Source organism: Aquila chrysaetos, chromosome 3 (genome assembly GCF_900496995.4).
Source record: "Aquila chrysaetos chrysaetos chromosome 3, bAquChr1.4, whole genome shotgun sequence".
NCBI classification, from domain to species: domain Eukaryota; kingdom Metazoa; phylum Chordata; class Aves; order Accipitriformes; family Accipitridae; genus Aquila; species Aquila chrysaetos.
Genome location: NC_044006.1, coordinates 22167050 through 22189396, shown reverse-complemented (window position 1 = coordinate 22189396; position 22347 = coordinate 22167050). Strand labels below are relative to the sequence as shown.

Below are 22347 nucleotides of genomic sequence, written 5' to 3'. Positions count from 1 at the left end.
CTCTTGGTCCCCCCGCCCCGCCCCGCCCCGCTTTCCCCACCACCCGCTTTCCTTCACGCCGCCGCACACCCTCCCCGGCCCGGGGACGGACCGCCTTCCCCCGCCCACCCACCCACCCGCCCCCGAGACTGCTCCCGATCCCCATCCCCATCCCCATCCCCATCCCCATCCCGCCGCTCCCCTCGCCCCGCGCTGGCCGCCACCTGCTCTTCCTTCATCGCATCACAGCTGCCGCAGTAACCCCGGAACGCACAGACCTCACTTACTCCAGCGGACTTCACACGCACCTTTCCACAGCGCAGTCGCTGCTGGGTTTCCTTCCCGACAGCTTGTCGGAATCTCTTTGGCCGGCCTCTGGCGGCCTACAACGGTGACGACTGGGGAACGGCCACCTCGGACGCGCGGCTGCCTCTCCCTGCTTTCTTCAAAGCCCACGAGGACTGGACGGCAGCCTGGGAAGGCTCCCGAGAGATCAAAGCTTTCAAAGACTTCTACCTTGCCATTGCGGGCGAGCGTAGGACAGGTGTCCCATAAGCGCACTTCCCTTTTTCCGTGGGATTGCCTCCCAAAGTCCTGTTCCTCAGTTTGCAGCGTGACATGCCCGTGCTGCCCCCTGCTCGGTCTGGGCCAAGACGAGTTGATTGGATGCACTGAAAACCGCTCGAAGTGGGGGGTTACGGGGTTTTTTTATGCTGGGTTTTGGTTGGGGTTTTTTTTTAATCCCCGTACCATAAACGAGGGCTGTCAGAAAATCAGAGAGTTCTGACGTTAACATCGAAAGGTAACCGTGTGTCAGAAGAACATACATGTGTGAGTAAGAACCACTCCTCCGTCCAGGTAGCCATAGTTGTCCGGACGGGTCCCTTGGCCATCGCTTCCGTATCCCTTTGGCCACCTTTGAGGCTCAGCGGTTAGCCTGCCTTCGTTTGTCTCTGCCTGGCGATCTGCACCTCCTCTCTCATAAATAAGACAACTTTCTCCTGCCTGTTTCTCGTCTTTCCGACAGTAGAGTTTCACTAGCAGGCGAGATGCCTTTCCGAAGCAACTCCTGTTAGGGTAGACGCTGGCAGCCGCTTCCTCTCCACGCGAACACGTGCGACGACACGGATCCATTTTCGTACGCCTGTGCACCAAAAGACGTGGTTTGTGCCAAGAAGCCGTGGTGGCCAGGCTGTCAGGCCCACAGGGCTGTTAAGCATCGGAATGTGTATAGCTCTACCAAGGCGAGTTTTCTAGAAGGGAAACGGTGGTCAAAAAACTCAGGCCAGCACTCGCGCCAAAGCGAAGACGAGGCACGCGTGGAATTCCGGGCTCTAGCTAGTAGGGAACAAACCCAAAGAGCATCCCGTGCCATTCAGAACAATAGGGACAGTATTAGCGCAAAGGTCAAGATAAGGCCCGGAGCCCTCAAAACAAGAAAATCCCCTTTGCACGCCGTAACCCCGGGAGGCAGAGCAGCGGTGCCTCTCTCTGCCTATCTTCCCACCCAAGGTTTACACCGCACGCTCCAGCCGGCCCCGGCCCGGCGACTCGCCCCAGCTCCTCCGAGGGGACGAAGGGAGCCCCCCCAGCCCCTGCCCCCCGCCACCGTGGCTGGGCACAAAGGCCTCGCACACCTCCACCCGCCCCAAGCAGGTGCAAGACCCATCTCCCAGGCTGCAGGCCGGGACAGGACCCAAAGGCGGGGGCAGAGGAGGTGGCCCTCCGCCCATTTCCAGCCCCGCGGCCCATTTCCCCATTTCCCCGTTTCCCCATTTCCCCGTCGTGCGCCAGGAGGCTGGCGAAGGAGGACGAGGAAATCCCGGGCAAGAGAGGAGGGGGGAAGCCGCCCCCACCCCTCCCCGGGGAGGGGCAGAGGGAAAAGAAAAAGGGGTGTCCGAGGCCGTCTCCCTTCCCAGCGCTAACCGGGGCCGCCCCTGCTTAGCTCTGACAGTGGACCCCCCAGGGGTAGTGTGGCGCCACACCGGCCCCCGCCAGCACCGGCCTCGGCGCCGCTCTTGGTCCCCCCGCCCCGCCCCGCCCCCGCCCCGCTTTCCCCACCACCCGCTTTCCTTCACGCCGCCGCACACCCTCCCCGGCCCGGGGACGGACCGCCTTCCCCCGCCCACCCACCCACCCGCCCCCGAGACTGCTCCCGATCCCCATCCCCATCCCCATCCCCATCCCCATCCCCATCCCCATCCCGCCGCTCCCCTCGCCCCGCGCTGGCCGACACCTGCTCTTCCTTCATCGCATCACAGCTGCCGCAGTAACCCCGGAACGCACAGACCTCACTTACTCCAGCGGACTTCACACGCACCTTTCCACAGCGCAGTCGCTGCTGGGTTTCCTTCCCGACAGCTTGTCGGAATCTCTTTGGCCGGCCTCTGGCGGCCTACAACGGTGACGACTGGGGAACGGCCACCTCGGACGCGCGGCTGCCTCTCCCTGCTTTCTTCAAAGCCCACGAGGACTGGACGGCAGCCTGGGAAGGCTCCCGAGAGATCAAAGCTTTCAAAGACTTCTACCTTGCCATTGCGGGCGAGTGTAGGAAAGGTGTCCCATAAGCGCACTTCCCTTTTTCCGTGGGATTGCCTCCCAAAGTCCTGTTCCTCAGTTTGCAGCGTGACATGCCCGTGCTGCCCCCTGCTCGGTCTGGGCCAAGACGAGTTGATTGGATGCACTGAAAACCGCTCGAAGTGGGGGTTACGGGGTTTTTTTATGCTGGGTTTTGGTTGGGGTTTTTTTTTAATCCCCGTACCATAAACGAGGGCTGTCAGAAAATCAGAGAGTTCTGACGTTAACATCGAAAGGTAACCGTGTGTCAGAAGAACATACATGTGTGAGTAAGAACCACTCCTCCGTCCAGGTAGCCATAGTTGTCCGGACGGGTCCCTTGGCCATCGTTTCCGTATCCCTTTGGCCACCTTTGAGGCTCAGCGGTTAGCCTGCCTTCGTTTGTCTCTGCCTGGCGATCTGCACCTCCTCTCTCATAAATAAGACAACTTTCTCTTGCCTGTTTCTCGTCTTTCCGACAGTAGAGTTTCACTAGCAGGCGAGATGCCTTTCCGAAGCAACTCCTGTTAGGGTAGACGCTGGCAGCCGCTTCCTCTCCACGCGAACACGTGCGACGACACGGATCCATTTTCGTACGCCTGTGCACCAAAAGACGTGGTTTGTGCCAAGAAGCCGTGGTGGCCACGCTGTCAGGCCCACAGGGCTGTTAAGCATCGGAATGTGTATAGCTCTACCAAGGCGAGTTTTCTAGAAGGGAAACGGTGGTCAAAAAACTCAGGCCAGCACTCGCGCCAAAGCGAAGACGAGGCACGGGTGGAATTCCGGGCTCTAGCGAGTAGGGAACAAACCCAAAGAGCATCCCGTGCCATTCAGAACAATAGGGACAGTATTAGCGCAAAGGTCAAGATAAGGCCCGGAGCCCTCAAAACAAGAAAATCCCCTTTGCACGCCGTAACCCCGGGAGGCAGAGCAGCGGTGCCTCTCTCTGCCTATCTTCCCACCCAAGGTTTACACCGCACGCTCCAGCCGGCCCCGGCCCGGCGACTCGCCCCAGCTCCTCCGAGGGGACGAAGGGAGCCCCCCCAGCCCCTGCCCCCCGCCACCGTGGCTGGGCACAAAGGCCTCGCACACCTCCACCCGCCCCAAGCAGGTGCAAGACCCATCTCCCAGGCTGCAGGCCGGGACAGGACCCAAAGGCGGGGGCAGAGGAGGTGGCCCTCCGCCCATTTCCAGCCCCGCGGCCCATTTCCCCATTTCCCCGTTTCCCCGTTTCCCCGTTTCCCCGTCGTGCGCCAGGAGGCTGGCACGACGACGAGGAAATCCCGGGCAAGAGAGGAGGGGGGAAGCCGCCCCCACCCCTCCCCGGGGAGGGGCAGAGGGAAAAGAAAAAGGGGTGTCCGAGGCCGTCTCCCTTCCCAGCGCTAACCGGGGCCGCCCCTGCTTAGCTCTGACGGTGGACCCCCCAGGGGTAGTGTGGCGCCACACCGGCCCCCGCCAGCACCGGCCTCGGCGCCGCTCTTGGTCGCCCCGCCCCGCCCCGCCCCCCGCCCCGCTTTCCCCCACCACCCGCTTTCCTTCACGCCGCCGCACACCCTCCCCGGCCCGGGGACGGACCGCCTTCCCCCGCCCACCCACCCACCCGCCCCCGAGACTGCTCCCGATCCCCATCCCCATCCCCATCCCCATCCCCATCCCCATCCCCATCCCGCCGCTCCCCTCGCCCCGCGCTGGCCGACACCTGCTCTTCCTTCATCGCATCACAGCTGCCGCAGTAACCCCGGAACGCACAGACCTCACTTACTCCAGCGGACTTCACACGCACCTTTCCACAGCGCAGTCGCTGCTGGGTTTCCTTCCCGACAGCTTGTCGGAATCTCTTTGGCCGGCCTCTGGCGGCCTACAACGGTGACGACTGGGGAACGGCCACCTCGGACGCGCGGCTGCCTCTCCCTGCTTTCTTCAAAGCCCACGAGGACTGGACGGCAGCCTGGGAAGGCTCCCGAGAGATCAAAGCTTTCAAAGACTTCTACCTTGCCATTGCGGGCGAGCGTAGGAAAGGTGTCCCATAAGCGCACTTCCCTTTTTCCGTGGGATTGCCTCCCAAAGTCCTGTTCCTCAGTTTGCAGCGTGACATGCCCGTGCTGCCCCCTGCTCGGTCTGGGCCAAGACGAGTTGATTGGATGCACTGAAAACCGCTCGAAGTGGGGGTTACGGGGTTTTTTTATGCTGGGTTTTGGTTGGGGTTTTTTTTTAATCCCCGTACCATAAACGAGGGCTGTCAGAAAATCAGAGAGTTCTGACGTTAACATCGAAAGGTAACCGTGTGTCAGAAGAACATACATGTGTGAGTAAGAACCACTCCTCCGTCCAGGTAGCCATAGTTGTCCGGACGGGTCCCTTGGCCATCGTTTCCGTATCCCTTTGGCCACCTTTGAGGCTCAGCGGTTAGCCTGCCTTCGTTTGTCTCTGCCTGGCGATCTGCACCTCCTCTCTCATAAATAAGACAACTTTCTCTTGCCTGTTTCTCGTCTTTCCGACAGTAGAGTTTCACTAGCAGGCGAGATGCCTTTCCGAAGCAACTCCTGTTAGGGTAGACGCTGGCAGCCGCTTCCTCTCCACGCGAACACGTGCGACGACACGGATCCATTTTCGTACGCCTGTGCACCAAAAGACGTGGTTTGTGCCAAGAAGCCGTGGTGGCCACGCTGTCAGGCCCACAGGGCTGTTAAGCATCGGAATGTGTATAGCTCTACCAAGGCGAGTTTTCTAGAAGGGAAACGGTGGTCAAAAAACTCAGGCCAGCACTCGCGCCAAAGCGAAGACGAGGCACGCGTGGAATTCCGGGCTCTAGCTAGTAGGGAACAAACCCAAAGAGCATCCCGTGCCATTCAGAACAATAGGGACAGTATTAGCGCAAAGGTCAAGATAAGGCCCGGAGCCCTCAAAACAAGAAAATCCCCTTTGCACGCCGTAACCCCGGGAGGCAGAGCAGCGGTGCCTCTCTCTGCCTATCTTCCCACCCAAGGTTTACACCGCACGCTCCAGCCGGCCCCGGCCCGGCGACTCGCCCCAGCTCCTCCGAGGGGACGAAGGGAGCCCCCCCAGCCCCTGCCCCCCGCCACCGTGGCTGGGCACAAAGGCCTCGCACACCTCCACCCGCCCCAAGCAGGTGCAAGACCCATCTCCCAGGCTGCAGGCCGGGACAGGACCCAAAGGCGGGGGCAGAGGAGGTGGCCCTCCGCCCATTTCCAGCCCCGCGGCCCATTTCCCTCCTCCTCCCCATTTCCCCTTCCTCCTCCTCCCCGTTTCCTCCCGTTTCCCCCGTCGTGCGCCAGGAGGCTGGCACGACGACGAGGAAATCCCGGGCAGAGAGGAGGGGGGAAGCCGCCCCCACCCCTCCCCGGGGAGGGGCAGAGGGAAAAGAAAAAGGGGTGTCCGAGGCCGTCTCCCTTCCCAGCGCTAACCGGGGCCGCCCCTGCTTAGCTCTGACGGTGGACCCCCCAGGGGTAGTGTGGCGCCACACCGGCCCCCGCCAGCACCGGCCTCGGCGCCGCTCTTGGTCCCCCCCCGCCCCGCCCCCCGCCCCGCTTTCCCCACCACCCGCTTTCCTTCACGCCGCCGCACACCCTCCCCGGCCCGGGGACGGACCGCCTTCCCCCGCCCCCCCACCCACCCGCCCCCGAGACTGCTCCCGATCCCCATCCCCATCCCCATCCCCATCCCCATCCCCATCCCGCCGCTCCCCTCGCCCCGCGCTGGCCGCCACCTGCTCTTCCTTCATCGCATCACAGCTGCCGCAGTAACCCCGAACGCACAGACCTCACTTACTCCAGCGGACTTCACACGCACCTTTCCACAGCGCAGTCGCTGCTGGGTTTCCTTCCCGACAGCTTGTCGGAATCTCTTTGGCCGGCCTCTGGCGGCCTACAACGGTGACGACTGGGGAACGGCCACCTCGGACGCGCGGCTGCCTCTCCCTGCTTTCTTCAAAGCCCACGAGGACTGGACGGCAGCCTGGGAAGGCTCCCGAGAGATCAAAGCTTTCAAAGACTTCTACCTTGCCATTGCGGGCGAGCGTAGGACAGGTGTCCCATAAGCGCACTTCCCTTTTTCCGTGGGATTGCCTCCCAAAGTCCTGTTCCTCAGTTTGCAGCGTGACATGCCCGTGCTGCCCCCTGCTCGGTCTGGGCCAAGACGAGTTGATTGGATGCACTGAAAACCGCTCGAAGTGGGGGTTACGGGGTTTTTTTATGCTGGGTTTTGGTTGGGGTTTTTTTTTAATCCCCGTACCATAAACGAGGGCTGTCAGAAAATCAGAGAGTTCTGACGTTAACATCGAAAGGTAACCGTGTGTCAGAAGAACATACATGTGTGAGTAAGAACCACTCCTCCGTCCAGGTAGCCATAGTTGTCCGGACGGGTCCCTTGGCCATCGTTTCCGTATCCCTTTGGCCACCTTTGAGGCTCAGCGGTTAGCCTGCCTTCGTTTGTCTCTGCCTGGCGATCTGCACCTCCTCTCTCATAAATAAGACAACTTTCTCTTGCCTGTTTCTCGTCTTTCCGACAGTAGAGTTCACTAGCAGGCGAGATGCCTTTCCGAAGCAACTCCTGTTAGGGTAGACGCTGGCAGCCGCTTCCTCTCCACGCGAACACGTGCGACGACACGGATCCATTTTCGTACGCCTGTGCACCAAAAGACGTGGTTTGGTGCCAAGAAGCCGTGGTGGCCACGCTGTCAGGCCCACAGGGCTGTTAAGCATCGGAATGTGTATAGCTCTACCAAGGCGAGTTTTCTAGAAGGGAAACGGTGGTCAAAAACTCAGGCCAGCACTCGCGCCAAAGCGAAGACGAGGCACGCCGTGGAATTCCGGGCTCTAGCTAGTAGGGAACAAACCCAAAGAGCATCCCGTGCCATTCAGAACAATAGGGACAGTATTAGCGCAAAGGTCAAGATAAGGCCCGGAGCCCTCAAAACAAGAAAATCCCCTTTGCACGCCGTAACCCCCGGGAGGCAGAGCAGCGGTGCCTCTCTCTGCCTATCTTCCCACCCAAGGTTTACACCCACGCTCCAGCCGGCCCCGGCCCGGCGACTCGCCCCAGCTCCTCCGAGGGGACGAAGGGAGCCCCCCCCAGCCCTGCCTCCCCGCCACCGTGGCTGGGCACAAAGGCCTCGCACACCTCCACCCGCCCCAAGCAGGTGCAAGACCCATCTCCCAGGCTGCAGGCCGGGACAGGACCCAAAGGCGGGGGCAGAGGAGGTGGCTCTTCCGCCCATTTCCAGCCCCGCGGCCCATTTCCCATTTCCCGTTCCCTTCCTTTCCCCCGTCGTGCGCCAGGAGGCTGGCGAAGGAGGACGAGGAAATCCCGGGCAAGAGAGGAGGGGGAAGCCGCCCCCACCCCTCCCCGGGGAGGGGCAGAGGGAAAAGAAAAGGGTGTCCGAGGCCGTCTCCCTTCCCAGCGCTAAACCGGGCCCGCCCCTGCTTTACTCTGACGTGGACCCCCCGGGTAGTGTGGCGCCACACCGGCCCCCGCCACACCGGCCTCGGCGCCGCTCTTGGTCCCCCCGCCCCGCCCCCCCGCCCGCTTTCCCCACCACCCGCTTTCCTTCACGCCGCCGCACACCCTCCCCGGCCCGGGGACGGACCGCCTTCCCCCGCCCCCCACCCCGCCCCCGAGACTGCTCCCGATCCCCTCCCCATCCCCTCCCCATCCCCATCCCCATCCCCATCCCCCCGCTCCCCTCGCCCCGCGCTGGCCGACACCTGCCCTTCCTTCATCGCATCACACTGCCGCAGTAACCCCGAACGCACAGACCTCACTTACTCCAGCGGACTTCACATTTCAACAAACTAACGCAACCACTTTTTTTTCCAAAAACATTGTCCCCACGCGCAAGTCCCCGGCCCTTGGCTGGGTTTTTTTTTTTCCCCTTCCCCCTTCTTCCGAACACAACAAAAAACAAAGCTGTTGTCCCCCCCGAAAATCTCCTTTTGGGCCGCAAAAAAAAAAAAAAATCCTCTTTTGGTTCCTCCCTTTTTTTGCAATCTCTTTTGGGCCCCCGGCCCCCCCCTTCTGGGGGCCGGCCCCCCCCCCCCCCTACCCACGGGTTGAAAAACGGGGAAAACAAAAAAACTGGGGGGAAAAAAAAAGAAAAAAAAAAAACGGCCCCACCTTCCGACGTGACCGCCCGGGCGGTGGCCCTCCCCCCTGGCCTTTTTTCTTCAAAAAGCCCAAACGGAGGGGACCTGGGAGAAAAAAAAAAACCCCGGCAAGCCAACTGGAAAAGTGGCCCTCCCCGAGAAGAATCAAAAAAGGCTTTTTTTCCCCCCCAAAAGGAACTTCTAACCTTGGGCCCAAAATTGGCGGGGGGCCCCCCGGAAAAGCCGTAAAAGACAGGGGGTTGGGGGGGTCCCCCCAAAAAAAAATCAAAGGCCCCCGCCCCAAAACTTCATTTTCCTTTTTCCCTTTTCCCCCTTTTTTTTCCCGGTGGATTGCACCCCTCCCAAAGTTTTGCCCTTGTTTTGTTTTTTTTTTCGCCTCAAAGAAAGTTTGGTGACCAATTTTTTTGGGGCCAAAAAAAAAGAAAAAAAAAAGCCCCCCCCGTTGAACATTGCCCCACCCCGTGACTTTGGGGCCCGCCCCCCTGGGCCCCCCTCGGTTTTCCTGGGCCCCCCCAACGAACGCAGTTTGGAAAAAATTGGGAATGGAATGCAACAAAACCTGGAAAAAAAAAAAACCGGGGCTCGAAGTTTTGGGGGGGTTAAAACGGGGGTTTTTTTTTTTTTTATGCTGGGGGTTTTTTTTTTTGGGTTTGGGTTTTTTTTTTTTTTTTTTTTTTTTTTTAAATTTAAAATAATCCCCGTAAAAAACCATACAACGAAGGGGGGGGCTTGGTCCAATTCAGAAAAAAATCCCAGAAAGAAAAAAAGTTTTTTGTTTCTGGAGACCGTAAAAAAACAAATCGAAAAAAAAAGGGTTTTAACACAAAAAACCGTGGTTTGGGGTCCAGACAAAAAGAAAAACCAAAATACAAAATGGTGGTTGGGAGTTTTAAAGAAAAAAAAAAAAAAAACCCCCCCAAAACCCTCCTCCGGGTCCCCCCCCCAAACAAAGGGTTTAGCCCACATAGGTTTTGGGTGGGTTCCCCGCTAAAAAAAAATAACCCCGGGGTCCCCCCCCCCCCTTTGGGGCCCCCCAATCCGTTTCCGTTACAAAAAAAAATCCCTTTTTTTGGCCCAACCTTTGAAAAGGCCCCACCCCCCCCCCCCACTTTTTTCCAAGCCCAAAGCCCAATGCGGGTTGAAAAAAAGCCTGCCCTTCCGTTTTTTTGGGGGGGGTTCCTCCTTGGGCCTGGGGGCGGATTCCCTGCCCAAAAAAAAAACCGTTGTCCCTCCCCCCCCCTTCCATAAAATAAGACAAAACCAACTTTTTTTTCCTCCCTGCCCCCTTGGTTTTTTTTTTTTCTCCGTCCCCCCTTTTTTCCCGAAACCAAAAAGTAAAAAAGAAGGGTTTTTTTTTTTTCAACATAAAAAGCAATAAGGCCCCCCCGAGGGGAAAAAAATTTGCCCCCGCCGGGGGGCACTTGTCCCCCTTTTTTTTCCTTCCCGAGCAAGCCAAAAACCCTTCCCCCCCCTTGGTTTCAAAGGGGGGTTAAAACAAAAAAAGAAAAAACGCTGGGCCAAAAGCCCCCCCGGCTTGTTTCCCCCCCCTCCACACACATCCCCCAAAAACCCGGCTCCCCAGAGTCTCCAACGGTGGCGAAAACCGTTTGGCGAACGAAAACAAAAAAAAACACGGGATTCCCATTTTTTTTCCTTTTGTTTTTTTCCCGTACCACCCTGGGGTTTGGCCACACCAAAAAAAAGCAAAAAAAAACCCGTTTTTGTTTTTTTTTGGGGGTGTGGGGCCAAGGCAAAAAAGCCCCGTTGGGGGGTGGGGCCCAACGCTGTCAGCCCAAAAACAGGTGGGGGGCCCCCCCCCCCCTGTTAAGCCCCAAAAAAAAGGCAAATCGGAAAAAAAAAAAATGTTGTAAAAAAAAAAAAACCAAAACAAAAAAACAAAAAAAAAAAAAAAAAGGCCCCCCTTCCCTAAACCAAGGCCCCGGAGTTTTTTTTTTTCCCTAGAACAGGGGGAAAAAACGGTTGTGGGTCCAAAAAACTTAAAAAAAAACTCCAGGGGGCCCAAGGGCAAAACTCCTGCCGCCCCAAGCGAAAGAAACGAAAAAAGCCCCCCACCCCCCCCAAAACGGGTGGGGAAACATTTCCCCGGAGGTCCTGTTCCTTAAAAAAGCGAAGTGAAAGGGAAAAACAAAGAGAAAAAAAAAAAACAACAAAAAAAAACCAAAGAAAGGCAAAAAAAAAATCCCCCCGTGCCAAAATTTTGTCCAAGAGCAAGAACAATAAAAAAGGGACCAGTTAAACAATTTTTAAAACCTAAGCCGGGGGGGGCCAAAAACACAAAAAGGTCCAAAAAAGGCAAATAAGGGGGGGCCCCCCCCGGAAAAGCCCCTCAAAAAAAACAAGAAAAAAAAATCCCCCCTTTTTTGCATTGCCCCCCGACGCCCGTTAACCCCACCCCGCGGGGACAAGGCCCAGAAAAACAAAAAGCAATAAAAAAGGCGGTGGGGCCCTCTCTCCCCTGGCCCTCAAAATAAATTCCCTTTTTCTTTTTCCCCAAAAAACCCAAAGGTTTTTTTAAAAACAAAACATTTACCAAATAACAATTAAAATTAAAAAAAAAAAAAACAACTTTTTTTTACAAAACATTACCATTACATTTTTTTAAAAAAAACTTTACAAAATTAACAATACAAAAATTTACAAACCAAAACAATTTAACTTGTAAAACAACACAAAATACACAATTAAAAAAACATACAATTAAACAAAAACTTTTTAACAAACAATAACAACCCCGGCACGAGGGCCCTCCCCCCAAACCAGCCCCCCGGTCCTGCCCCCGTCCCCCCGGGCCGGACTCGCCCCCAAAAAGCTTCCCCCCCCTTCCGAGGGGTGGGACGAAAAGGGAGCCCCCCCCCCCCAAAAGCCCCCCCCTGCCCCCCTCCCCCGCCACCGTGGGCCCTGGGGGGCCCCCCAAACCAAAAGGGGCCCCCCTGGCCGCCCCCCCTCCTCGACCACAAAAAACCCCCACACGTCCCAAAACCTCTCCCCCCTCCCCCAAAACCCCCCCCCCCCCAAAAAATTCCCATGGTTTGGGCAAAAAAAAAAAAAAAAGGACCCCAGTCCCTCCCCATAGGTCCTTTTTGCAAAATGTCCCGTTCAATAAAAAGAGAAAAACACTAACATTAAGAACCCCCAAAAAGTGCCCGGGGGGGGGGCAAAAAAAAAAAAGAAAAGGGATGTGGGGGGTGGCTTCCTCCCGCCGCCCCCCCCCCCCTCCGGCCCCCCATTTTTCAAGCCCCGCGGGCCACCGGGGCGCCCGGCGGGGTGTGCGCCCCCCATTTCCCGGCCTTTTCCTCCCCGCCAAATTTTCCCCCCGTTTTTTTTTTTCCCCCCCCCCCTTTTTTTTTTCCTCCCCCGCAAACACCCCGTTCCCCCCCCCCCACCCGGGTTGGGGACGCCCAACAGGAATGCCCCCCTTTGGGCAAAAAAAAACACGAAAAAAAAAAAAAAAAAAAAAAACGAACGAAGGGGAAAAAAAAAGGGAAAAAAAAATACCCCCGGGGGGGGGCCCAAGAGGGAGGGAAAGGGGGGGGAAAAGCCCGCCCCCACCCCCCAACCCCTCAAACCAAAATAAAACACCCCCTTTCCCCCCCGTGGGGAAAGGGGCCCAATGAAAAATGGGAAAAAGCAAAAAACAGGGGGGTTGGGGGGGGGGGGGGGTCCGAAAAGGCCCTTTCCCCTCCCCCTTTCCCCGCGGCAAACCAGGGGGGGGGGCCCGCCCCTGCTTTTTAGCCTTTTCCTGGGACCGGTTTTTTGGGGGGGGAAACGCCCCCCAGGGGGGGTAAAAAAAAAAAAAAAATGGGGGGGGGGGTGGGGCGGGGGGCCAAAAAACAACCCCGGGGTCCCCCCCCCCCCGTGCCAACCCCAAACAAAAAACCGACCCCCCCCCCTCGGCGGGGCCGTCTGGCCCGGGCCCCGCTTGTCTTGTGGTGGTTTCCCCCCCCCCCGGCCCCCCCTCGCCCCCCCCCCCCCGCCCCCCGCGCCCCCCGCCCCCCCCCCCCCGGCCCCCCCCCGCCCCCGCCCCCCCGCTTTTTTTTTTTTTTCTTTTTTTTCCCCCCCACCAAAACCCAAACACCCGGCTTTCCTTTCAAGAAAACGCCCGAATCCCTTCTTTCACCCGACCTGCCCCGCACCAAACCGCCCCCCCTTCTCTCCCCGGGCCCACGGGGGGGAAAAAAAAAAAAAACCCGGACCCCCGCCGCCGGCCCCCCCCCTTTCCCCCCCATCCCCCGCCCTTTCCCCCCCCCCCGCCCCCCCCCCCCCCGAAAAAAGAAAAAAACCCTTTGCTCCCGAAATCCCCCAAAAAAATCCCCCCCCTCCCAATCCCCTCCCCCAAAAAAAAAGTCCCCCCCCCATCCTCCCCCCATCCCCAAATCACCCCCAAATAAAAATCGCCCCATCCCGTCTGGGCTTCCCACCCCCCTCCCCCCACCTGCTCCCCCTTCCCCCGGGCCCCCCCGGGGCGCCCCCCCCCCCCGGAGGCCCCGGCCAAAACCCTTCCCCCTTTCCCCCTTTCCCCTCCCCTTCCGCCCCCAAAATCGCAAAATCACAACAAAGCCTGGGGGGCCAGCACAAATTTAAACCCCGGAAACGCAAACAGAAAAAAAACCCTCCAAAAACTTAAAACTCCCCCCCAGGCGGGACCCTTCACCAAACAAACGCCACCCTTTTATCCAAAACAGCCGCAAAAGTCCCCCCCCCCCCCCCCCCCCCCCCCCCCGGCTGGCCCTTGGTTTTTTTTTCCCCCCCCCTTCCCGAACCAAAAAAAAACCAAGCTGTTCCCCCGGAAAAATCTCTTTTTTGGGGCCCCTTCCCTTTTGGGCTTCAAATCCCCTCCTCCTTTGGGCCCGGCCTCCCTCCTTGGGCCGGCCCCCCCCCCCCTACCAACAAAGTTGCGGGTGGGACGACCTTGGGGGAACTGCCCCCCAAACACACCAACCTCGCCCGGAACGCGGGCCCGTGCTGGGGGGCCCCCCCTCTCCCTGGCCTTTTTGTCCTTTTTTTCCCTTCCCAAAAAAAAAAAAAAAGCCCCCCCCAAACGCAAGGCAACTGGGGGGAAAAAGAACCGGGGCCCAGAGCCCCCCTGGGAAAGGCCCACCCTTCCCCCCGGGGAAAAAAAAAGACAGAATAATGCCAAGCCTTTGTTCCCCAAAATTTTTTTCCAAAAGGAAAAAAAAAAGGAAAAACAAAAGACCCCCCCCCTTCCTTACCTTTCTAAAAACAAAAAAAAAAACCATTGGCAAAAAATTTTGCCGGGGGGCGAGCGGGTGAAAAAAAACCAGGAACCCCCAGGTTTTTTGGGTGGGTGGGGGGGGGGTTTCCTCCCCCCCCCCCCCCCCCCCCCCCCAAATACAAGCCCCCCCCCCCGCACACTTTCTTTCCCTTTTTTTTTTTTTTTTTTTTTTTTCTTCCCCCGTGGTGGGGATTTAAAAAAATTTTTTGCCCCCTTCCCACCCCCACAAAAAGTCCCCCCCTGGTTTTCCCTCCAAAAAAAAAAAGTTTTTGCCAGCGGTTTGAAAAATTGGTGGCCCACCCTGTGGGCTTGGGTGTGGGGGGTCCCTGTGTCCCCGGTTTTTGGGGTGTGGGCTGGGGCCCTCCCTGGGCTTCGGTGTTCCCCCCACCCCTTGGGGCCCAAGTACGAGGTTGAATAAAAAAAAAAATTGTGGAAAAAAAAAAAATTCCAACTGGAAAAACAAAAAACCCCAAAAAAAAAAAAAAAAAACAAAAACCGCCGTTTTCCGAAAAGTGGGGGGGTTTTAACGGGGGGTTTTTTTTTTTTTTTTTTTTTGTTTTTTTTTTTCACCCTTTCCCCCCTGCTTGGGGTTTTTTTTGGTTTTGGGGTTTTTTTTTCTTTTTTTTCCCCCAATCCCCCCCCCGTCAAAAACCAACTAACCAAAAAGAACGGAAAAAAGGGGGCTGGTCCACGGAAAACAACAAAAAAAAAAAAAAATCAGAAAAGGGGGGGGGGGGGGGGAAAGGTTTCCCCTGTGAAAAACGTTTTTAAAAAAAAAACAAAAAACTTTTTTAAAACATCCGGGAAACAAAAAGGTTAAAAAAAAAAAACCGGTGGTGTCCCCCCAAAGAAAAAGGAAAAAAAAACCCAATACATGGGGGTGATGGGTGTGTGGTGGGAGTAAGCAAAAACAAAAATACCCGATACAAAGACTAACAAAAAAAAAACCAAAAACCAACTCCCCCCTCCGTCCCCCCCAAGGGTAAAAACAAGCCCAATAAAGTTTTTTGGTTCCCCCCGTCCCCCCCGGAAAACACAACAAAAACCGGGTTCCCCCTTGGGGCCCCCCCCCAAATCCGTTTTTTTTTTTTTTCCCCTGTTTTTTTTTTTTTTTTTTTTCCCCCCCTTCCCTCCGTACAAAACAAAACAAAAAAAAATCCCCCCGCCTTTGGCACCCCAACCCCTTTGGTTTTTTGGGAAAAGGGGGCTCTAGCGGTTTTTAAAGCCCCTTGCCCCCCCCTTGTTTTTTTTTTGGGGTGGGGGGGTTCCCCTCTTGCCCCCCCCCCCGGTCCCCCCCTCCCCCCCCTTCCCCTCCCCTGCCTGGGGGCCCGGGGAATCTGGCCCTTTCCTCCTCCCTCCCCCCCCTCCTCAAAATAAATAAGAACAAAAAAAAAAAAAAAACAAAATACAAAAAAAGACAAAAAACCCCAGACGCTTTTCTTTCCTTCCTTGTTTTTTTCTTCCCTTTTTGCCCTTGTGGCTTTTCGCCAAAAAAAACTTTTTTCTCCTCCTTTTCCCCTCCCTTCCCCCCCCCTTTGCCGTGGTTTTGTTTTTTTTCCCCCCCCCCCCCTCTTTTTTTCTTCCTTCCTCCCTCCTCTCGTTTTCCCCTTTTTTTTTTTCCTTTTCCCCCCTTCCCGAAAACAGTAAAAAAAAAAAAAAAAAAAAAAAAGAGTTTTTTTTTTTTTTTTTTTTTTTCCAAACCTTAAGGGCCCCAAAAAGGCAAAAAAGGCTGAAGGAAAAAATGGTCAATGCCCCCTTTTTCCGAAGCCCCACAACTCCCTGGGTTTTGTTTAAGGGGGGGTAAAAAAAAAAAAAAAAATAAAAACAAAACAAGAAAAAACCTGCCTGGGGGGGGCCAAATGCCGGCTTTTTCCCTTCCCTTTCCCTCCTTTCCTCTTTTCCAAACCAACCGCCGAAAAACAAAAAAAACGTGGGTGCCCCCGAAACCGGACGACAAAAAAAAAATAACCGGATCCCCATTTTTCCCCCGTTTACAAAAAAAGAAAAACCTTTTCCATTTTCCCCCCGTCAAATACAAATTTAAAAACATTAAAACACGCCTGTTGGGGTGGGGGGCAACCAAAAAAAAGGAAAAAACGGGTCTTTTGGTTGTTGGGCCAAAAGAAAAAAAAAAGCCGTTGGGGAGGGGTGGGGCTTGCTAAAAAAAAGGCCCCCGCCCCTTGGGTCCAAAACATGCCCCCCCCCCCCCCGGCCCCCCAGGGCCCCCCTTTTGTTCCGGGGGTTTTAAAGAAAGAAGCCCAATCCCCCGGAAAAAAAAAATGGTGTTTTTGGGGTATAAAAAAGCCTTTTTTTTTTTTCCTCCTAAAGAACCCCTAAAAAAAAAAAACTGAAAACCCTAGCTCCCCCTAAACACCCCAAAAGGGCCCGAACAAAAAGTTTTTTTTTTTTTCCCAAAGCAAAAAAACAGGGAAACGGTGGGGGGGGGGTGGGGGGGGGGGGGTCCCCCCCAAAAAAAACAAAAAAAACTCAGACACCCCTTCAAACACCCCTCCCAGGGGGGGGGGCCCCCCCATCCCCCCCAACTCCCCCTCCGCTGCCCCCCAACAAAGCCGAATAAAACGATGGCACGCGGTGGACAAAAAAAAAAACAAACAATTTCCCGTGGGGTCCGTGGCCCCCCTCTAACAAAATCGTAAGTTAAAAAACAGGGAAAACAAAAAAAAACCCAAAAAAACCAAAAAAAGGGAAAGCAAAAAAAAAAAAAAAAATCCCGTTGGTGTGCCAATTTCCAAAAGATCAGAAACAAATATGGGGGGGGGGGAAAACAAAAACCCAAGTTTAAAACAAAAAAAAAAAAAAAAAAAAAAAAAAAAAAAACAAAAAAAAAATTAAAACGGCACAAAAAAAAAGGTCCCAACAGAAATTAAGGGGCCCCCGGAGGCCCTCAAACAAACAAAGAATAAAAAAAACAAAAAATCCCCCTTTTTTTTTTGCCCCCAAAAAAAAAACAAAAAAACACGGGGCCCGTTAAACCCAACTCATTAAAAAAAAATACCAAAACCCCCCCCCCAGGGGAAAGGGCCCCAAAAGAAAGCAAAGCGGTGCCCCCCTTCCTTCCGTCTGGGGCCCCTAAACTTTCCCCCAACCCCAAGGGGTTTTTAAATTTTTTTAAACAAAACCGCACGCCTTTCCCTAGCCCCGGGCCCCCCGCCCTGGCCCCCCGGCCCCCCCCGGACTTCCCGCCCCCCAAAGCCTTTCCCTCCCCCTCCCTCCCTCCGAGGGGGACGAAAAGGGGGAAAGGCCCCCCCCCAAGCCCCCCCCTTGTGCCCCCCCCGCCAAACAACCGTTGGTGCTGGGGCCCAAAAACAACAAAAAGGTCCCCCCCCTCGGGGTGCCAAAATCAAAAAAACAACAAACCCTCCACTCCAAAAAAAAAAACCATCCCCCCCCAACCCGCCCCAAAAAGGCCGGTGGCAAAAAGAACCCATTCTCCCCAAAAAGGCCCCCGTGCTGGCCAGAGGCCAAAACTGCCGTGGGACAGGGACCAAAACCCCAAAAAAAAGGGTCGGGGGGCAGAGGAAAGGTGCCCCCCCCTCCGCCCCCCATTTTCCAGAGCCCCGCGGGCCCCCCGGGCCCATTTTTTTTTTCCCCCCTTTCCCCCATTTTTCCCCCGTTTTTTTTTTTTTCCCCCCCCTTCCCCCCCCCGGTCCCCCCCCCCCCGGTTTGGGGGTGGTTTTGGCCGCCAAAGGGAAAAAAAAAAAAGGGGGCCCCCCTGGGCCCCACAACGAAACGGACGAAAGGACAAAAAAGTTCTAATAATTTAAAGAAAAATACAAAATCCCCGGTGGGGAGCAAAGAAAAAAAAGAGGAAAAGGGGGGGGGGTGGAAAAAAAAAAAGCTCCCCCCGCCCCGTCGTGGGCGACCCCTCACCCCCGGTAGGGGGCAAAGAAAGAGGGGGGAAAAACAAAAAAAATGAAAAAAAGGGGTTTGGTGGGGGTCCCCCCCCGAGGGCCCCCCCGGCCCCCGTTTTCCCCCCCCTCCCCCCCCCCCCTCCCTTCCCAAAAGCCGCCTAAAAAACCGAGGTTGGTTGTGTGGGGGTGAAACCGGGGGGCCCCCGCCCCCCCTGCTTTTTCAGCTCCCTGGACCGGGGTTTTGGGACACCCCCCCCCCAGGGGGTATTTTTGGGGGGGGGGTTTTGGTGGGGGGGGGCCGGGCCACAAACAACCGGCCCCCCCGCCGGGCCCCCCCCACAAAGCAAAAAGAAAAAAAAAAAATGCCCCCAAAAGCAAAGGAAAAAAAAAAAAAACAACCCGGGCCCCCCCCCTCCGCCCCGCCCCGCCTTCTTGGGTCCCCCCCCTTCCCCCCCCCCCCCCCCCCCCCCCCCCCCCCGCCCCCCCACCCGCCCCCCCCCACTCCCCCCCCGCCCCCCCCCCCCCCCGGCCTTTTTCCCAAACCACCCGCACCCGCCTTTTCCCTTCACACCGCCCCCGCCCCCCCGCACCACCCCCTCCCCCCGGTGGGCCCCGGTGGGGACGGCGAAAGAAAAACCGCCATTTTCCCCCCCGCCCCACCGGGCAAAATACTGGGGGTGCTTTTCCCGATTTTCCCCCCAATCCTCCATCCCCAATCCCAAAAAATCCCCCCAAAAATTTTCCCCCCGCCCCATCCCCGCCCCCTGCCCTTCCCCACCCCTCCGCCCCCCCGCGCTGGGCCGCCAAAAAAAAAACCTGCTTCCTTTCCTTCATCGCAAAATCACAGCCTTTTTTGGCCCGCAAAGTTAAACCCCGGGCTAAAAACACACGCAACAAGAAACCCCCCCTTCACTTTCACACTCCGGGGCCCGGGGGACCTTCCCAAACCAAACGCCCACCCCTTTTCCACCACCACAGCCCCGCAAAAAAGCCGGCAAAAAGTTCCCGCCCTTTTTGGCTGGGGGTTTTTTTCACCTTTCCCGAAAAAACAGCTTTGTATTCCGGAAAAAATTCCTCCTATTTCCCCCTCCTCTTTTTTGGGGCCCGCCCCACCCCCCTCTGGGGGGGTGGCCCCTAAAAACAACACCCAAAAAAACCCGGTTTTTTGGAAAACGAACCGGTGGGGGGAAAACGGCCGACCTCCGGCAAAAACCCCCGGGCGGCCCCCCGGGGTCCGGCCACGCCCTTTGCCCCCTCCTCCCCCCTTGCTTTTATTCCTTTCAAAAGCCCCCAAAAAAACGAAAAAAGGGAAAAAAAAAAAACCCCCTGGGGGAAAAAAAAACAAACGGCAAAAAGAAGCCCTTGGGAAAAAAAGGTGCCTCCGAGAGAAATCAAATGTGCCCCCCCCTTTCCAAAAAAAAAAAGAACCTTCTGAACCCCGGTTGCCCCAATTTGCGGGCCCCGGAAGCGTAGGGACAGGTGGGGTTGGGGGTCCCCCCCCCCCCCATAAGGCCCGTGGCAAAAACTAAAAAAAAAAAACTTTCCCTTTTTTTTTTTTTTTTTCTTTCTTTTTTTTTTTTTTTTCCATTTCCCGGTGGGGTGGGGGGGGATTGCCCCTCCCCCCCCAAAAGGGGTTCCTTGGTGTTTTTTTTTTTTTTTTCCCTCCCGAGTTTTTTTTGTGGGGCCAAGCCCGTTGAAACCATGCCCCTGTTTTGGGCCCCTGGTGGTTGCTGGCCCCCCTGGCCCTTCCGGTTCCCCCCCCCCCCCCCTGGGGCCCCCCCAAAGAACGAGTTTTGAATGGGAATTTTTCCCCACTTGAAAATCCACTGAAAAAAAAAAAAAAAAAACCGGCTCGAAAAGTGGGGGGGTGTTCACGGGGGTTTTTTTTTTTTTTTTTTTTTAATGGCTTTTGGGGGGGGGGTTTTTTTTGGTTGGGGGGTGGTTTTTTTTTTTTTAAATTCCACCGTAAAAAACCAAATGTAAAAAAACCTGAGGGGGCCTGTCCCCCCCCCAAGGAAAAAAAAATCATCCCAAAAAGAAAGAAAAAAAAAGTTTCTGAAAACCGTTTTTTAAACAAAAACATCCGGAAAAAAGGTTAAAAAAAAAAAAAAACAAACCCCACGGGTGGTTGTCCCAAGACAAAAAAAAAAAAAACAAATACAAAAATGGTGGGTTGAAAAGGTAAGAAAAATAACCACTCCCCCCCTCTCCCCTCCCGCTCCCTCCCCCTAGAAAGAGAAAAGGTAAACAAACAACTAAACAAAATAAAAAAAAAAAAAAATGAACAAAAAACCAACCCCCCCCCCCCCCCTTTCCTCCTTTCCCCCCCCCTCCCCCCTTTTCCCCTTCCCGGTCCCAAGTTAAAAAAAGCCCCCCCCAATAAGTTGTTATTTTTTTTTGTCCCCCCCGTTCCCGGAAAGAAAAAACCCCGGGTTTTTTCCCCCCCCCCCATTGGGCCCAATCGTTTCCTTTTTTTTTTTCCCTTTTTCTTTTCCCCGTTTATACCCCTTTTTGGACCCCCCTTTTTGGAAAAAAAAAGGGCCCTTCAGCCGGTTTTTTTAAAAAAGCCCCCTGGGCCCTTCGTTTTTTTTTTGGTTCCCCCCCCCCGCCCACCCCCCCGGTTTTGTCCCCCCCCCCTCCTTGGCCCCCCCTGGGCGAAAATCCTGCAACCTCCCTCCCTTCTTCCCAAAAAAATAAAAAAATAAAAAAAAAAGAAATAGACACAACCCTTTTTTTTCCTCCCTTGGGGCCCCCCCTGTTTTTTTTTTTTTTTTTTTTTTTTTTTTTTTTTCCTCGGTTCCCCCCCCTTTTCTTCCCCCGACAAGTAAGAAGTTTTTTAGTTTTTTCAATTTTCCACTAAAAGCCAAAAGGCGAAGAAACAAAATGCCTTTTTTTTTCCCCGAAAGCCCCAAAAAACTCCCCCCCCCTGTGGTTTTAAGGGGGGTTTAAAAAGAAACGTGGCCTGGGCAAGGCCCCCGCTTCCTCCCTCCCCTCCCCACGGCGAAAAAACAAAAACCGTGCAAACGTGGGCGACAACCGAAAAACACCACGGAAAAAAAAAAAATTCCATTTTTCCGTCAAAAAAAACTGGGCCTGGGTGGGCAAAACCAAAAAAAAAAAAAAAAAAAAAAAAATAAAAAAACCCCCCGTGGGTTTTTTTTTTTTTTTTTTTTTTGTGGTGCCCCAAGAAAACAAGAAAAAAAAAGCCCCCCGGGGTGGGGGGCTTTAAAAGGCCCCCCCCCCCCCCCCTGTCCCAATGGCCCCCACCCCGAAGGGCCCTTTGTTTTTTTAAAGCAAAAAAAAAAAAAAAAAAAACCAGCAAAATCCGAAAAAAAAAGTGTTTGTAAAATAAGGCTCCCCCCCCTAGCCTCTAACCGCAAATGCCCCGAGGGTGTTTTTTTTTCCCTTTTTTTTTTTCCCCCCTAAGAGAAAGGGGGAAACGGTGGGGGGTCCCCCCCAAAAAAAAAAAACTCCAGGCCCCCCCAGCCCAAAAACTCGCGGGCCCAAAAGGCGAAGAAAAAAAGAAAAGGAAAGGGAGAAAAAACACAACAATGAAAAGAAAAAAAAAATGGAAAGAAAACACAAAAACGCGAAAGGTGCAAAAAACGGGTTTGTGGAAAAACAATTTCCCCGGGCCTCTCATCTAAGTAAAAAAAACAAAAAAGGGGAACCAAAACCCAAAAGCAAAAGCCAAAATCCCCGTGGTCCCATTTTTTCAAAAAAAAACAATAAAAAGGGGTGGGAAAAACCAAAAGTAAAAAAAACAAAAAATTTAAAGCCCGCAAAAAAAGGTTCCCCCCAAGAAAAAAATAAGGGAAAAAAAAGGCAAAAAAGGCCCCCCGTGGAAAAAAAGCCTAATTGGCCCCCCCCCCCCCGAAGGCCCCCCCCTCAAAAAAAAACCAAGAAACAAATCAAAAATCACCCCCCTTGCCACAAAAACTTTGCAATGCCAAACAAAAACAACCAACTTGCAATTTGCCCAAACATTGGCCAACCACACGCATACCGTTAAACCCACCCCCCCCCCCGGGGGAGGGCAAAGGAAGCACAGCCCCGGGGTGGGGGCCCTCTCTCCCCCCCTTTCCCCTGGCGGGCCCTAATCCCGTTTTTCTTTTTCCCAACCCAAGGTTTTTTTTTTTAAAAACATTTACCACGACCTTACACCACAAAAAAACAACAAAAACCAAGACAAAAAAAAAAACGCCTCCCCCCAAAGCCCCCGGGGTCCCCGGGCCCCCGGCCCCCCCCCCCGACAAACTGCCCGGGCCCCCAGCCTCCCTTCCCGAAGGGGACGAAGGAAAAGCCCCCACCTCCCCCCCAACCCCCCCCCCCTCCCCCCCGGCCCCCCCCCCCGCCAAAAACCCAGTGGGGGGGCTGGGGGGGCACAAAGGCCCCCCCCCTCCGCACAACAATCCTATCCAACCCCGCCCCCCAAGCAGTGGTGCGAAAAGGGACCCCAAAATCTCGAAACATCCTCCCCCAAGGCCCTGCAGGCCGGGGGGGACAACCAGGAAAACCCCCAAGGCCCGGGGGGCCCAAATAAGAAAAGGAAAAACAACAAAAC

The 22347-nt window shown here is 55.3% G+C and overlaps 1 protein-coding gene across 2 annotated transcripts; it reads right to left on the bottom strand.

Moving 5' to 3' along the window:
- Window positions 1–2532: 2532 nt before the first annotated feature.
- LOC115339235 lies at window positions 2533–5733 on the bottom strand. 2 transcript variants are annotated; one of them, XM_030008907.2, is made up of 4 exons: window positions 4837–5733; window positions 4235–4771; window positions 2818–3243; window positions 2533–2752 (listed from the first exon to the last, which is right to left on the bottom strand). In XM_030008907.2, exons 1-2 carry the CDS (start codon window positions 5141–5143, stop codon window positions 4290–4292), a joined length of 789 nt encoding a protein of 262 aa, XP_029864767.1. In that variant the 5' UTR covers window positions 5144–5733; the 3' UTR covers window positions 2533–2752; window positions 2818–3243; window positions 4235–4289. The 2 variants fall into 2 exon arrangements, with proteins under 2 accessions (XP_029864767.1, XP_029864766.1); XM_030008906.2 differs by having other exon boundaries at window positions 2533–3243.
- Window positions 5734–22347: the final 16614 nt, after the last annotated feature.